We start from the raw sequence: 14,433 nt of genomic DNA, 5'->3' as shown, positions 1-14,433 counted from the left end.
ATCTACAATAGATCTATTAGCAAAAATTACATTGGTAACGTGATTGTAGCATAGTGGAAGGGTTTCTGCTCATAAAATCTACAGATGAAGAAACATTTCATCTAAAAGAGCAAAAATAACGTGACCCTGGGAAATTATCTAAGCCAATAATTACCCTTACTAATATCTTAAAAACTATATCTTATTATTCTTTAACTTTTTCTACCTAAATATTGAAATAATACTGGTGTGCACGTGTGTATGTCCGTGCGTGCATGCACACACGCATGTGGGGCCTGTGTTTGCTGACCCAGCCCATGCGAGAATATGTCTCATTTTGTTCCATGAGTACCTTGGTGACCCCACCCTACAGCAGATGCTGTCAAAAGCAAATGGGCTGGACCACAGATTTTCATGTAAATGTTATGCAGGTTGATATTTGAGTGGCTTGGACAGGAAGAATACTCTTCCTGCTCTGTGCTATTGACATGTGTTAGACTCATTGACTTGAGCCAATCTTCTACATGTAAGTAAGTCTGTCATCTGAACTCTCTTTTTCTTGCTTTTAGTCAATTTCTTAACTTTGCTTGGTTTTAAAATATAGCCAGCAGGTTATCTTTTTCATGATCTGCCCAGGTCTTTATAGTTGTTGTGTGGGGTTTAGGCTTTCTTATGGGTCTAGGATGCTGGTTTGAATAGTGAGGACTTTTGATGCTGGGGAAAAAAAGAACACAATTGTGGAAAATTTTTGCTGAGTTATCTCCCACCCCCACTCCATCTGCACAGACACCCTGAGGAGTTATATTTACAATTTCATTAACTATAGTTCTAAATTTGAAAAAAGAAAACTTCTTTTGTCTAGCTATACTTGTAAGAAGGGAAAAATGCTGTTAGGTCAAATTTGTGAAAATCTGGGATTGAGATATGTTGTATATTGGGGTGTTTTCTGATCAGTGGGATTTATAGAGACTAATGAATTGGAAGTAATATCCAATTGCTTACCTCGCAACTATTCCAGAACAATATAGCAATGTATGACTACTAAATATATGACATTTCTCCAAAACTACAGAATTATTACTTATTTAATCCATAAATATTTTATATTTATCAAAAAGCTTCTCACTAAAATGTTTCATATATAAGGTATTGAACAGAAGGGCTTATACAGAACATTACAGCAAATGAGACTAATTTGTAATATCATGGAGGTAAACTGTATTTCTGCTGTATTATTTTGACTTTAAATGAGACTTTTTTTTAAAAAAAAGTCTTTTTCAGACAAAATTAGCTCTTTAGTTAGTGCAATATTACTATTATATATGTATTAATTATAGTACAGTAATAAGTGTCATTTCAAGCCATATATAATCAAAATTTTATATGTTATGGGGTATTAAGTGGGCCTGATTTTTAAATTATTATTATTATTTTTTTAAAGATTTTATTTATTTGAGAGAGAGAGAGAGCATGAGAGGGGGAGGGTCAGAGGGAGAAGCAGACTCCCTGCTGAGCAGGGAGCCCGATGCGGGACTCGATCCTGGGACTCCAGGATCATGACCTGAGCCGAAGGCAGTCGCTTAACCAACTGAGCCACCCAGGCGCCCTGATTTTTAAATTATTATTAAGGAATGAATCCTTGTTGACTTTTATGAAGTATGATACTTGATGAAACTGAAGGATATTTAATATTTTCCTTTTTTATAGCTTCATTTCTTACATATATATTGGAATATAGTTAAATAAACATATAATAATTACTAATACATTCTATTAAATCTTTTAATGATAGGGCTATCATCATTTACCTGTAAGTTATAAGTTACAATTTCTCTTCAAAATGTAATTCAAATATTACCCTACTCTGTTTTGTGCATATTACTTTCCTCTGTGGAATGCTGCCTATAATTTTTTATTTGTTTTTTTATTTGTCTTCCTGACTGGCCTACAAACCCCTCTGGGACAAGGACTGTAGTTTTGTGTGTCTTCAGCTTCTGTCACTGCTCCTGGGACAAAGTGGGCCTTTGATGAAAGTTGTACAATAAAATCAAGCTGATGTCATGACGGGCTTCAAGCACACATGGTCTGACCCAAAGGCATTTAAAGCAGAGACAAAATAAAACAGAGAAGATTGCCTAACATTGATATGTAGGAAGATTAGGTATAAATTCTTGCTTTGCAAGTTTGTGAATTCTTCTAAACATTTGAGATGAACATTTTAAACGTTTATGTTTAAATCATCTACCAGTGTGTAAGACAGTAATTGGGAAGTCTGTGCCTCACCAACAGCCTGGGTTAGGGTATCTCAGAGGCAGTTCTGTTTATAGTGGAGAGGACACTGTATTTAGTTTGAACTGGGTTTGAAGGCTGACACCACTATTCAGAATACTCCCGGGATATTAGTTTATTCACTGGCTTTACTTTCTTTACCTGAAATAAGTAAATATTTTCTTGTTAAAACCCACTTCCTAAGGTTGTTGGGAGAATTAAATGGGATGATATATAAAAGGGCTTCTGTACATTTTAAGTGCTGTCATTATATTGCATAACTATGTATTCTGCAAACTGTTACTAAACCCATACCTTTCTGTGACAATAGTCAATATTGTCTGGGGTAGATTCTAAATACTGTTTGTGATCTACAATGTCCCTCCATTGAAACCTTTTGTTAGGCCGTGGCTGTTAATATGTTCTCTCCTTGATTATAGAACACGTAAATGTCTTCATCTTTTCATTGTTTGTGCAGGTTTTTGATATGTTCAGTTGGTTTCAATTTTCAATATTAAATTTAATTCCTACGTAAACCAAATAATAATGAAAATATATGTATTAGAAAAACATATTATTAAAGAGTAACCCATGTTCCCGCTGTATTATTTGAGAGTAAGTGAGCTAATCAACCCTAATGTCCTAAAGTTCCCCCTAAATTAGGAACTCCTGATCAAGATTAAGAAGTTCAAATAAAACTTTCAAACACTTGCCCTGGCAGGCTGGAACCACAGTTTTGTTAAGCTCTGTTTGAGCACCAAGTAATAGGTGCTGACGTAGATATAATCCCTCAGATCTTTGAGAATGGGATTAAGTTTAAAAGGTATTATTTGTCTAGCTAGAAAGTTGGAAACCATTTTTAAATCACCAGGTCAAAAGTTTTAGGTTGAATAATATTTCCATAAATAGAAATGTTGTGTTATGCCCACATAGAATGTTCTGTTTAAAGACAACTTGACTTAAGTTCATGAAATAAACTCTATCTGCCCTTTAAGTTTAGAATTTGTTTTGCCCAAGAATTTATTAGGTATTCTTCAAATATTGGACTTGTAAGTATATTTAAAATTGGTTTTTTTTTGCAAGTACAACTTGGAGAAAGTATGTTTGTCAATCTGCCCTATAGAATCCCAGTCCCATATCCTCTCTAAAAGAGCAAAGTAAATATGGGTTCATTTAAAATTGTATGAAAATGTTTGCTTAAAACAACCTCTCTGGAATGGAAAATGTCAAATTGTTGAACTTGTTTTTCCCTTTTTTTTTTTCTTTAGGAGAATGGTGTTGACTGCTTGTATTCTGAGAGCCTGCCACAGTCCAGGTTTGTTTGTTTGTTTGTGTATATGAATTTGAATGTATATTTGGTTAATTTTTAAGGAACTCTTTGGACCTGACACTCCAAAATATTTCCTCTACTCTCTTGACAGGGAATGTTCCACACTATCATCTCCTGGACACACTTCGTCCACAGAGAGTACTGTAACTTCAAGTGGTGAGTGAACTTGGAAAATATATAAAAATAGAGGATTAGTATTATAACTATAAGCTTGGTTTCTGTGGCCTGCTGAGGTGAGTGCAAATGAAAAGAACATAGGCAAATAATTTTTTTTGCATAGTGTTCATGCTGTTAGTTTCTTCCTGTTGATAGATTCTGGGTCAGAAATTTTGAATATGGCTTCTGGTGACCCGGACTGTAAATCACTCTGTGAGAAAGAGGGAGATACAAGATCAGCTTCTGCTATGATAAAGATCACAGGTAAGCTATTGAAGTATTCAAATATAGTTTCCATTCCAAAGCAGTAAGCAAACCTGTAAGCTACTGGAGCAACTATCCTCATAGTTCAGTAATATTGTTTTATTAAAAAAAGCTTGAAGATATAGTCTGGGGAAAAGAAGTCCAAGAGGTAATCATGGCCTTCATATATGATAATGTTGCCATTTTTTCCCCCAGTTCTATAGAAAGAACAAAAATTACAATATATTTTAATAGGACTTAAATATTTCCTAATGGCAAAGATTGACTGGATACAACTGGGTCTCAACTGTGGCATAGATGTAGAATCACCTGCTTAGGAAATTCTCAGAATCTTGGGGTGCCTGGGTGCCTCAGTGGGTTAAGTGTCCGGCTCTTGATTTTGTCTCAGGAAATGATCTCAGGGTTGTGAGATCAAGCCCTGCATCAGGTTCCGCCTTAAGCATGGAGCCTGCTTAAGATTTTCTCTCTCCTTTCCTCCACTCCCTCCGCCTTTCTGCCCTTCCGCTTGTGCCCATGCGCATGCTTTCTCTTAAAAAAAATAATTCTCAGAATCCTAATTAGAATCTGTTTGGTTAAAAGGATGGACCAATTCGTGATGGTCCACTCAGGAGGCAAAAGAATTAACAGATAATATGTTACATCTTTTTTTTGCTACTTGAGTCTGAAAACAAGGTAGTTATTCTCAACCATTCCCAGTGAGACATCACTACAGCTGACGCTCACGGGAAGCACATAGGCTCCCGTTCCCACCAAAAAAAAAAAAAAAAAAAAAATCAGTCAAGGAAAATTCATTCTATTGTTTAAACTGAACAGTTAAGTTGAGATATAGATGCTAAACTAAAGGAGTTGTAAAATTGTAGAAATGGAATCCATTCTTTATTTTAATGGAAGAATATCTTCATACTTTACCTCAGTCTGAATAAGAGAAATTTTAATTAGAACTACACCAAGATATCATTTTTCACCAGTCATGTAGACAAAGATGCAAAATTTTGATTACACTCTGTTGGTTAGCTTGTAGGAGAAAAAAAGAAATCTCATACGTTTCTGTAGGGAATGTAAATTATTATAATTAATATGGAGGGGAATTTGCCAATATTCACCAAAATGTTAAATATACATATCCTGTGATAAAACAATTTAGCTTCTGGGAATTTATCCTATAGATCTAAGTACTCACGTGACTTGTAGAAGTTTCTTTACTACAGTATTTTCTGTAATAACAAAATGTTGAAGACAAGTTAATTATCAAAAGAAGCCTAGATAATATATATTGGCATCTCCATGTAATGGAATACTAATATACATCCGTAAAATGTATATAAGGAAACTTTCTTAGAAGGATATCAAAGCATTATTGTCTCTCAAAAAAACCCAAATACAAAACATTATGTATTGCATATAAAATTCTGTGGGAGAATAAAAAGAATAGGAAGACGTTTTTATGTATGCCTAATATATCTCTGAAAGGCTAGACGAAAATTAAATAACATCGTCTGTGGGGAGGAGAAGTAAATTTCTTATAGGCATGTATGGGAGGGAAAATTTCTACCGAAAAATATTTTACACTTTAAAATTTATGGACCATATGAATCTATTATCTGTCTTAAAAGTTAACAAAAAAATTAAAATTTTCATTAGGAAAAGACGTTTTATCTCTGAAGAAAGTGGTCACCATTTTGTTCTTATTTCCATATAAATTTGAAACACATAATACATACTTTATTTTTTTCTTAAAAAGAAACAAAACCTATTTATAGCTGCTGACCTTTGTGCCTGCACTGAACTAAATTCAAGACAATGGACCATGTAAAGAGGAAAATCATTATCAAGTACATTACAGTACAAATAAAGTACACAAAAATAAAGGGAAATTACCAAGAGGAATGGCATAAATTAAAAGTACTTTTGTTTCGCCCCGCATCGGGCTCCCCGCTCGACGGGAAGCCTGCTTCCCCCTCTCCCGCTCCCCCTGCTTGTGTTCCCTCTCTCACTCTGTCTCTCTCTGTCAAATAAATAAATAAAATCTTTAAAAAAAAAAAAAAGTACTTTTGTTTCTTAGTTTGATGACTTTTTTTTTTTTAGAAAGATACCATGTTTTGAAAGGATATCAAACTTGGTTATCAGTCTTACATCTCTAAAAAAGCCTGTTTGTCAAGCTGATTGTTCATTCTTCCTTCATCCAGTTTCTGTAAATTTAGTAGTAATGTGTTTGATTTAAAAAAAGGCAGCAGCCTTAATAAAGATTTTAAAACTATTACTTGAAGGCCATTTATACAGATACTCATTTCTATTAAGAAATCTTATATGGAGATGAACCATGAGAGACGATGGACTCTGAAAAACAAACTGAGGGTTCTAGAGGGGAGGGGGGTGGGGGGGATGGGTTAGCCTGGTGAAAACAAACTGAGGGTTCTAGAGGGAGGGGGTGGGGGGATGGGTTGGCCTGGTGGTGGGTATTGAGGAGGGCACATTCTGCATGGAGCACTGGGTGTTATGCACACACAACGAATCATGGAACACTTCATCTAAAACTAATGATGTAATGTATGGGGATTAACATAAGAATAAAAAAAAAAAAGGCACACACACAAAAAAAGAAATCTTATATGGCTAGCTTCCTTGGGAGACTTACCTGCTCTAGTCCTGATTTTTAATCAGTGGGCACATTTAAAGTTTTTTGATATATAATTTGACTCACTTGTTAAGGTCTTTGACACTTACTAGTCTGCTCATATTGCCACCCTCACTATTTCTTCCTCTCTTACTTGTTACTGCTCAGGCAACTATTTGGTGTGTTCCCTTTTTCTCATAGGCCGAAGTCCAGCTCCTGAGAATATCGTACTCCAAGGCTCTGTGAGTGAGGACAAAACCATGTTAAATCTGGTAAGGAAATATACATATGTTAACAGTAAAGGTAATGATATATTACAGTGGTATAACTGTCCCTTTAAGTTTGCAAAATACTCTTAAAAGCACTGTCTCATCCTCTCAAAATATTATGAAGTTAAGAGAATTTAATTACTCCAGTGTCTTACAGATGAGGAAGTAGGTGCCAAAGAGTCCTTGTGACTTGTTCAAAGTCACACAATAGAGTCAGAGCTAGGACCTCCTGACTCCACATTGGTTTTTTGTCCATTCATTCATTCATATTCATCAAAGATCTACTGGAAACAAGCTCAGTATCTATCAATAGAGGACTTTTAAGTAAACAAATGTATTAATAAATAAGGTTAAATAAAACAGTAATATTTACCTTAAAGATATGTTCTAACTAAGAGAACATGTTCTAATTAAGGGAAGAAACATACAGTTACTCAGTAATATATAATTACTCAGTGTGGCTAGGGATATAAAAGAAAAATGTTTGGGTTAAGAGGCCAGACAAGTGTCATGGAGGAGGTACTTTGTGAATGGTATCAAATGCTATCCAGGCACCTGGAACACTGCTATAAAACATTATTTAAATGTTTATAGAAAAAGTTAAGTTCCTTTCCCTAAAGAGAAGGTTCATTGTCACTAGTATGAATTTATAATTCTTGAGGAGTAACTTGTAGACTATGGATCCCATTCCATGTTTCTTCAAGGGTCTTGTTTATATATTAGTCCCTCTCTGTTAAAAGAGATTATTATTATTATTATTATTAGCAGTGTGTGTGTGTGTATGTGTGTGTGTATTGTTTTCCCCTCAGTATATAAATATTGCTTTAGTTAGGCCCATTTGGTTTTAAGAAACAGAGACTCATGAAAGCTAACTCAAGTTAAGAGATGGTTGTGGCATAGATATATTTGAGGCAATAGGGTAAACAAAAATTTTATAGTATTCTAGTCTGAGCGGAGTGGAATGATTGGGTATGTGATTTGGAATCGTCCTTTGTAGTGTAAAGTATATAGAGAGTGCAGTGTTAGCTAACGAGCATGTTGAAAGTGGTTGCTCCTTATAAAAAATAGAGGAATATTTGAGTCCTCTAATCTTTCATGGTAGTCTTCCGAGAAAAAGAATTTTTTCTCATCTCAAAACAAGATAGAAATAAACTTAAAAATAATTGGTTAGAAAACATAGTAATGGAGAATGGGGTACTGGTTAGGATACTATTGTAACAATTCAGGCAAGAGATGAAGATAGTATGAATTTAGTGTGGATGGAGAAGAGAAGAGTAATTTGGGAGAGATTTAAGGGACAGAATTTATGGTACATGGTGACTGATAACCAGGATGGGGGTTGGGGATGCATGGGAAAACGTAAAAACTTAGGCTTATGGCTTATCCTACCGAATGAATAGACTATTATGAGAATAGGGAGGAAGTAAGAAGAATTTGGGGGTAAAATAAGATTAATTTAAGTCAAGTTTCAGGTTGATATGAGACATCAGTACTCTGAAAGATTATATACACAGCTGCATACCTATATTCATAAACTAATTCCTAGGACTTTTAGAGCAGACACACATTTGTGAGCTATCAGCAAAAAACCAAGTATGTGAATAAGATTTCCCAAGGACTCTGGCAGGCAGGAAGAGAGCACTGAGAATAATGGACTCTTGTTGATTCCATTATCTAACAAAAGAAGGCAATGGCAGAGGAAACTCAGAAGGAGCTACTATAGCAATGGGAGGACATCAGGAGATGAAAACCAAAGAAAGAAAAATCTTCAAGGAGGAGAGGACTATAGATCATTTTAGATGCTACAGTGAAGCCAAATAAGATAAAGACTGGAATTTTTCCATTGAATTTGGCAATAGAGGGTTCACTGATAACTGGGGAGGGAGGTTTTCTTGGAGTATTAGGTACAGAGACAGAAGAGAGCTGAAAAACTGGAAACAGCAATTATGGACAATTCTCCCCAGAAGAAGCATGACCATAACAGATAGGATTAGAAGAAGATGCCGTATCTAGAAGAGGTCATGGGGTTGAGGGAGGATTCAGAAAACTTAAGAATATTTAAATGTTGATAAGAATGATCCAGTGCTTTACCTGTATTATTGCATTTGTTACATTTTATCAAAATCTTAGCTTCAATTCTCTAAAAATTACATGACATGGTATCAATGGCTCTACCTAGGAAATTTGTCCTGGACTTTTATTTTTCGGGGAAAATTTCTGAGAATGTTGAATAATTATCACCATAAAATTTTATACCTGTTGCTTTCTCATTAGATTTTTCTCAGGCAGTATAGTACAACCCTCTTACCATTGGTAATTCTTGTTGTATAGATATATTTGTAAGATAGTTGGTCAGTGACCTTAAAATGTATTTATATGGAGTAAAAGCCTAACATAACATAGTCCTACCTGCAATTTTTGCCACAAGTTCCCCCAGAGCCCATCTAGGAAGCTACATGTGATATCCTAGATCACCCCTACCTCTTTATCGATCCAGTCCTCCCACTCCATCAAGCTCCAGCATGTTCCTTGTCTGTAAAGACTTTCCATGCTTCTCAAGCCATGGTGTCTCTCCCCTCCCTTTGTAGAGCACTTATTTATTCACATCTCATTTATTTGGCAATCAATCCTGGTTTGCCTTATGGTAACTTGTATCACATTTATAGCTGTTCATATGTTTCTGTCTTTTGTACCTCAACTAGATTGGAAACCCCCTTAGAGCCAATCCTGTTTTCTTTTTAACCTCTAGTTCAGTTCTTTGAATACCACAGTGTTTTTGATAGAGTAGGGTTAGGAGAGGACAGGAAGTTGGGAAATGACTGGTTATGAAGGATTTCCACTCTATGTACAGCAATAAAATCTCTTTATGATTTTAGGAAGCAAAAGAAGAACCAGAAACAATAGGTGAGCATAGAAAAGAATGTGCTGCAGGAGGTAAGGAATGTTCTCTTCCAACTCCCATGTGAACTTTTGTTCCTGCTTATATTTTTATGGGTGAAATCTTTCTGAGTAAAGATATGGTACCTATAATTATGCATCTCTAGCTAAAATCAGCCAATAAAACTGATTATTGCTTCAATTTGTATCATTTTTGAAAAACCACATTTATGTTGCATTAACTATTAAGCCCCAAAGGACTTGTAATAACTACTACGTTATTGTGAACAAAGAACCATGCCAATGTTGGTAGTAAATTCAAGCTCTACTTTGAGATTTTTTTTTATTATCCTGTCCAAAAGTAAATAAGATAGTATTTAAAGAATAAGTGCTAATATACTTCCCTCCCCATTTCACCTCCACTAGGATGGAGTAATGGATAGAGTTGAGACTTGGAAGTCACACAGACTATATTGGGTGACTCTCTGACTAGCTTTGACTTCAGAAGTTTATTTAACCTGTCAACTTCCTCATCTGCAAAACGGAAACGAGTTAAAAAAATTAACCTTTATTGATAATATATCATATGCTAAGTTCTAGACTAAGTTATTATTTTTTTAAGATTTTATTTATTCATTTGACACACACAGAGAAGGAACACAAGCAGGGGGAGTGGTAGAGGAAGAAGCAGGCTCCCCGCTGAGCAGGGAACCCAACGAGGGGCTTGATCCCAGGACCCTGGGACCATGACCTGAGCGGAAGGCAGATGCTTAACCGCTGCTTAGTCTAGGTGCCCCTAGACTAAGTTATGTGTATAGTTTCATTCAGTTCCCCCAAATACCTATGTATGATAGGTAAATTGCAATTCAGTTTCCTAACCCATGGACTGTAGATGATAACAGTACTTACCACAGGTTCACTCTGAGGATTGAACAAATTAGGTATAAAGCAGTTAGAAGAATGCTTGGCAAAGTTCTCTAAAAGCTACCACAGAAAAATAATATCATCCTTATTTTGTAGATGGTTTGATGAAGTTGTGACTTGTTCCAGGTCACAAAGCTATAAGGGTCAAAGCTAGGACTTAAACCAGGTTTTTTCAACTCTAATATTCTTAATAACTAATATATTGTCCTGTTTGTGAAGTTTTCACAAAGAGTATCATTGATATGTATAAAGAGCCCTGTTTGGGGACTGGCATATAGTAAACTTGTGACAAATGAGTGATACCATGTTTACTGTTGCTGTTATTACACTGTACTATTACTATTACTACTGTAACTGCAATGATCCCTCCTCCTTCTGGGACTGCCATTAAAGCCTTGGTCTGAAGAAGGACTAGGGGAACGGAGGGAGGTATGCATTTAGCCCTGGGATCAAGGTAAATAAACATTCAAATGCAAAGAGAGCGATTGGGTTCTTCTTGGACTTTGAGTTTTCTTCAGCTTTCAGACTATTCACATGCTGACATGTGAGCCAATGATTTTAATGTCACTGTGATCCCAATAGCATAGCGTAACATTATCTTCTATTGAAGCAAATGCATTATTATTTTTTTAAGATTTTATTTATTTATTTGAGAAAGAACCAGAGAGACAGCAGAAGCAGGGGGAGCAGCAGAGGGAGAGGGAGAAGCAGGCTCCCTGCTTGGCAGGGAGCCTGATGCGGGGCTCGATCCCAGGACCCTGAGATCATGACCTGAGCCGAAGGCAGACGCTTAACGACTGAGCCACCCAGGTGCCCCTGCACTGTAAAATTCTTTTTTTTTTAAATTTATTTATTTGACATAGAGAGACACAGCAAGAGAGGGAACACAAGCAGGGGGAGCGGGAGAGGGAGAATTAGGCTTCCCACGGAGCAGGGAGCCCGATGCGGGGCTCCATCCCAGGACCCTGGGATCATGACCAGAGCTGAAGGCAGACGCTTCATGACTGAGCCACCCAGGCGCTCCGAAGCAAATGCTATTATTAACTGGCTATTATTTCAGACATACTTCAATGAAGTGCCTTTGTGTAGTGGAGAGAGGGCATTTGATCAAATGTGCCTTCAGTTCGGAACCTTTGTAACCCAATACTATTTTATTGTCTTTTGATAGACACTGCTCTTTCCTCCTGTCCTGTAACCACTGTGAAATCCGTTAACTTTAGACAAAGTGAAAGGTAAGTTCTTCACATGGCATGCTCACAGTTCTTGCTTTTCTGCTGAATTATGTTGGAATAAATTTTTTTGTCTTATCCTACAGCACGTCTGCTAATGAGAAGGAGGTGGAGGTGAGTTTTTTCCCTTTAAGTTAAAAAAAAAAAGTGTTTCTGATTCCCTTGTCTATCATCACTTCATACTTTTGCACAAGCTGTGGGTATGTTTGGTGTCTGGCTGGCTTGGCAGCGACTAAGTACAGGTAAAGCGGATGCATGCCAGCATTATGTTGCTGGGAGGAAAAAGAAATCGCTCAGCATAATCTGGTATTAAACTGAAATATTTCACTATGACCGATTTTCTCCCCCTCACCCGCACATTATTTTGACAACAGGCTGAATTTCTCAGATTATCTTTGGGATTTAAGTGTGACTGGTTCACCTTGGAGAAAAGAGTGAAGCTTGAAGAAAGATCACGAGACTTGGCAGAAGAAAATTTGAAGAAAGAAATCACTAACTGTTTAAAGCTGTTAGAGGTGAGAATCCTAACAGCTGGGAACTACACATTTGATGATCATATTGTTAATAATGTTTTCAAAATTAGATACAAGTTTACTTGTGTGACTAAAATCAACACCAGGTACCAAGCCCTGCCTGACTCAAATGTAAATTAATAGGAAGTAAGAATTCAGGATCAGGCTAAAATAAAAGATTCACTAATAAAACAAATGCCTTTTGAAGGCATTGTGAGTCACCTGCCTTCTCTGGACATTCAAATAGGTTTCAGGCAGAAGAGTCATCATGCAGGAAACTGAGCAATAGGAAATAATATCAATTTTAAGCTTCAAAGAAGAGAATCAAAAGACTATTTCCATTTAATTAACTGAAAAAAGAGAATGGTGATTGATTTTAGTCTTCTCAGGTGATGGGCAAGCCCTCTCTAGGTACATAGGTAACAACTACTATTTTTCCATTTCGTGAAATCTCCATAAATATAAAGATGGGTTGGAAAATTAAGAGGGTTATTTTTGGAAAAAAAAATAAAACTTGAGAAACCATATTCTTTTTTTTTATTGTCGTAAAAAACACATAACATCTAATTTACCATATTAACCATCTTAAGTGTACAGTTCAGTAGTGTTAAGTATGTTCACATTGTTGTAAAACAGATCTCTGGGACTTTTCCATCTTGCATACTGAAACTCTGTACCCATTAAACAAGCCCCCTTTTCTCCTCCTCTCAGCCCCCGGTCACCATTTTACTTTCTATTTCTATGAATCTGACTACTTCAAATACCTCATATAAGTAAAATCATACAGCATTTGTCTGCACTGAGCAATCTCACAACCCTGAGATCACGACCTGAGCTGAAACCAAGAGTTAGATGCTTAACTGACTGTGCCACCCAGGAACCCCTACTTTTCCTCTTTTAAATGATATACAAAATTTATGGTGTTTTAGACTTGGGCAAGTCTTAGAAATTTGCTCATGGTCACACAGCTAATAAGCAGTGGCTTGTTTGCTTCCAAAACTGCTGTCCTCTTAATTCTGTCTCCACCCTAGTGGGATGGATGGTTCTCCATCAGGAAGGCCATCATCGTGGATCAAAGACACAGGTTTGAAAGAAATATTCATAAGGCAGTGAAGGCATACCCATCTAGCCAGCTCAATAATGCTTTGTCATCAATGGAAGAGCAAGTAGCGTAGTCAGAGCCATATCTAAGTCTAGTATGTTTTCACTACTTTTATTAAAAGTTCAAACCGGGGTGCCTGGGTGGCTTAGTCAGTTGAGCGTCTGCCTGCAGCTCAGGTCATGATCTTAGGGTCCTGGGATCGAGCCCCACGTCGGGCTCTCAGCTCAGCTGGGAGTCTGCTTCTCCCTCTCCCTCTCCCTCTCCTTCTGCTCTCTCTCTCTCTCTCAAATAAATAAAATCTTAAAAAAAAAGTTCAAACCATGCTCCTCATATAATACATGCAACTCATTCATAAGCATAATTTCTTTACCATTAAGTATATCCCATTCTGTTAATTGTGGAAAGTGATATAAATGTGTATGAAGAAATGGCAAATTCAGGAAGTAAGGAAGGAAGAGATTGAGATTAGATATAAAAGGTTTTGTGAACATTCGCATAGGTCTGATAGCCAACAAAGATATTAATATTTCATTATCGTTCATTATTGGTCTTTGTTGCTGCTTTTCACTTTATACCAAGATAATGGAGATATGACTGTCATCTGTATTTACAACATAGTCATTGTTAGAATCACTTGCTGAATACTTGGGTTGGATATATTTTAATACTTTGCTTTCTGTGCAGTCTTTAACACCACTTTGTGAGGATGACAACCATGCCCAGGAAATTGTTAAGAAGCTGGAGAAGAGTATAATATTTCTTAGTCAGTGCACTGCACGAGTGGCCAGTAGGGCCGAGATGCTGGGAGCCATTAATCAGGTAATCTGTCTCCATTTCTTTAGCTAAATGAAATTACTAAAAGGATTTGTTTTCCCTGAGATTATGGATTACATTTCTCAGAAAAAGTTT

At 36.4% G+C, this 14,433-nt stretch overlaps 1 protein-coding gene across 1 annotated transcript in view; it reads left to right on the top strand.

Moving 5' to 3' along the window:
- Window positions 1–14,433, top strand: part of IRAG2 (inositol 1,4,5-triphosphate receptor associated 2) — a 117,853-nt gene that overhangs the window by 90,964 nt on the left and 12,456 nt on the right. The window contains exons 25-33 of the mRNA XM_021690461.2: window positions 3,516–3,562; window positions 3,669–3,733; window positions 3,890–3,997; window positions 6,813–6,883; window positions 9,757–9,814; window positions 11,850–11,913; window positions 11,997–12,024; window positions 12,285–12,425; window positions 14,209–14,343. Of these exons, the coding sequence (XP_021546136.2) occupies window positions 3,516–3,562; window positions 3,669–3,733; window positions 3,890–3,997; window positions 6,813–6,883; window positions 9,757–9,814; window positions 11,850–11,913; window positions 11,997–12,024; window positions 12,285–12,425; window positions 14,209–14,343 (717 nt within the window). The remainder of the gene's footprint in view (window positions 1–3,515; window positions 3,563–3,668; window positions 3,734–3,889; window positions 3,998–6,812; window positions 6,884–9,756; window positions 9,815–11,849; window positions 11,914–11,996; window positions 12,025–12,284; window positions 12,426–14,208; window positions 14,344–14,433) is intronic.

This window comes from Neomonachus schauinslandi, chromosome 5, assembly GCF_002201575.2.
Source record: "Neomonachus schauinslandi chromosome 5, ASM220157v2, whole genome shotgun sequence".
NCBI classification, from domain to species: Eukaryota; Metazoa; Chordata; class Mammalia; order Carnivora; family Phocidae; genus Neomonachus; species Neomonachus schauinslandi.
Note: the sequence above shows the minus strand (reverse complement) of the source record. Positions and strands in the feature narration are given on the sequence as shown.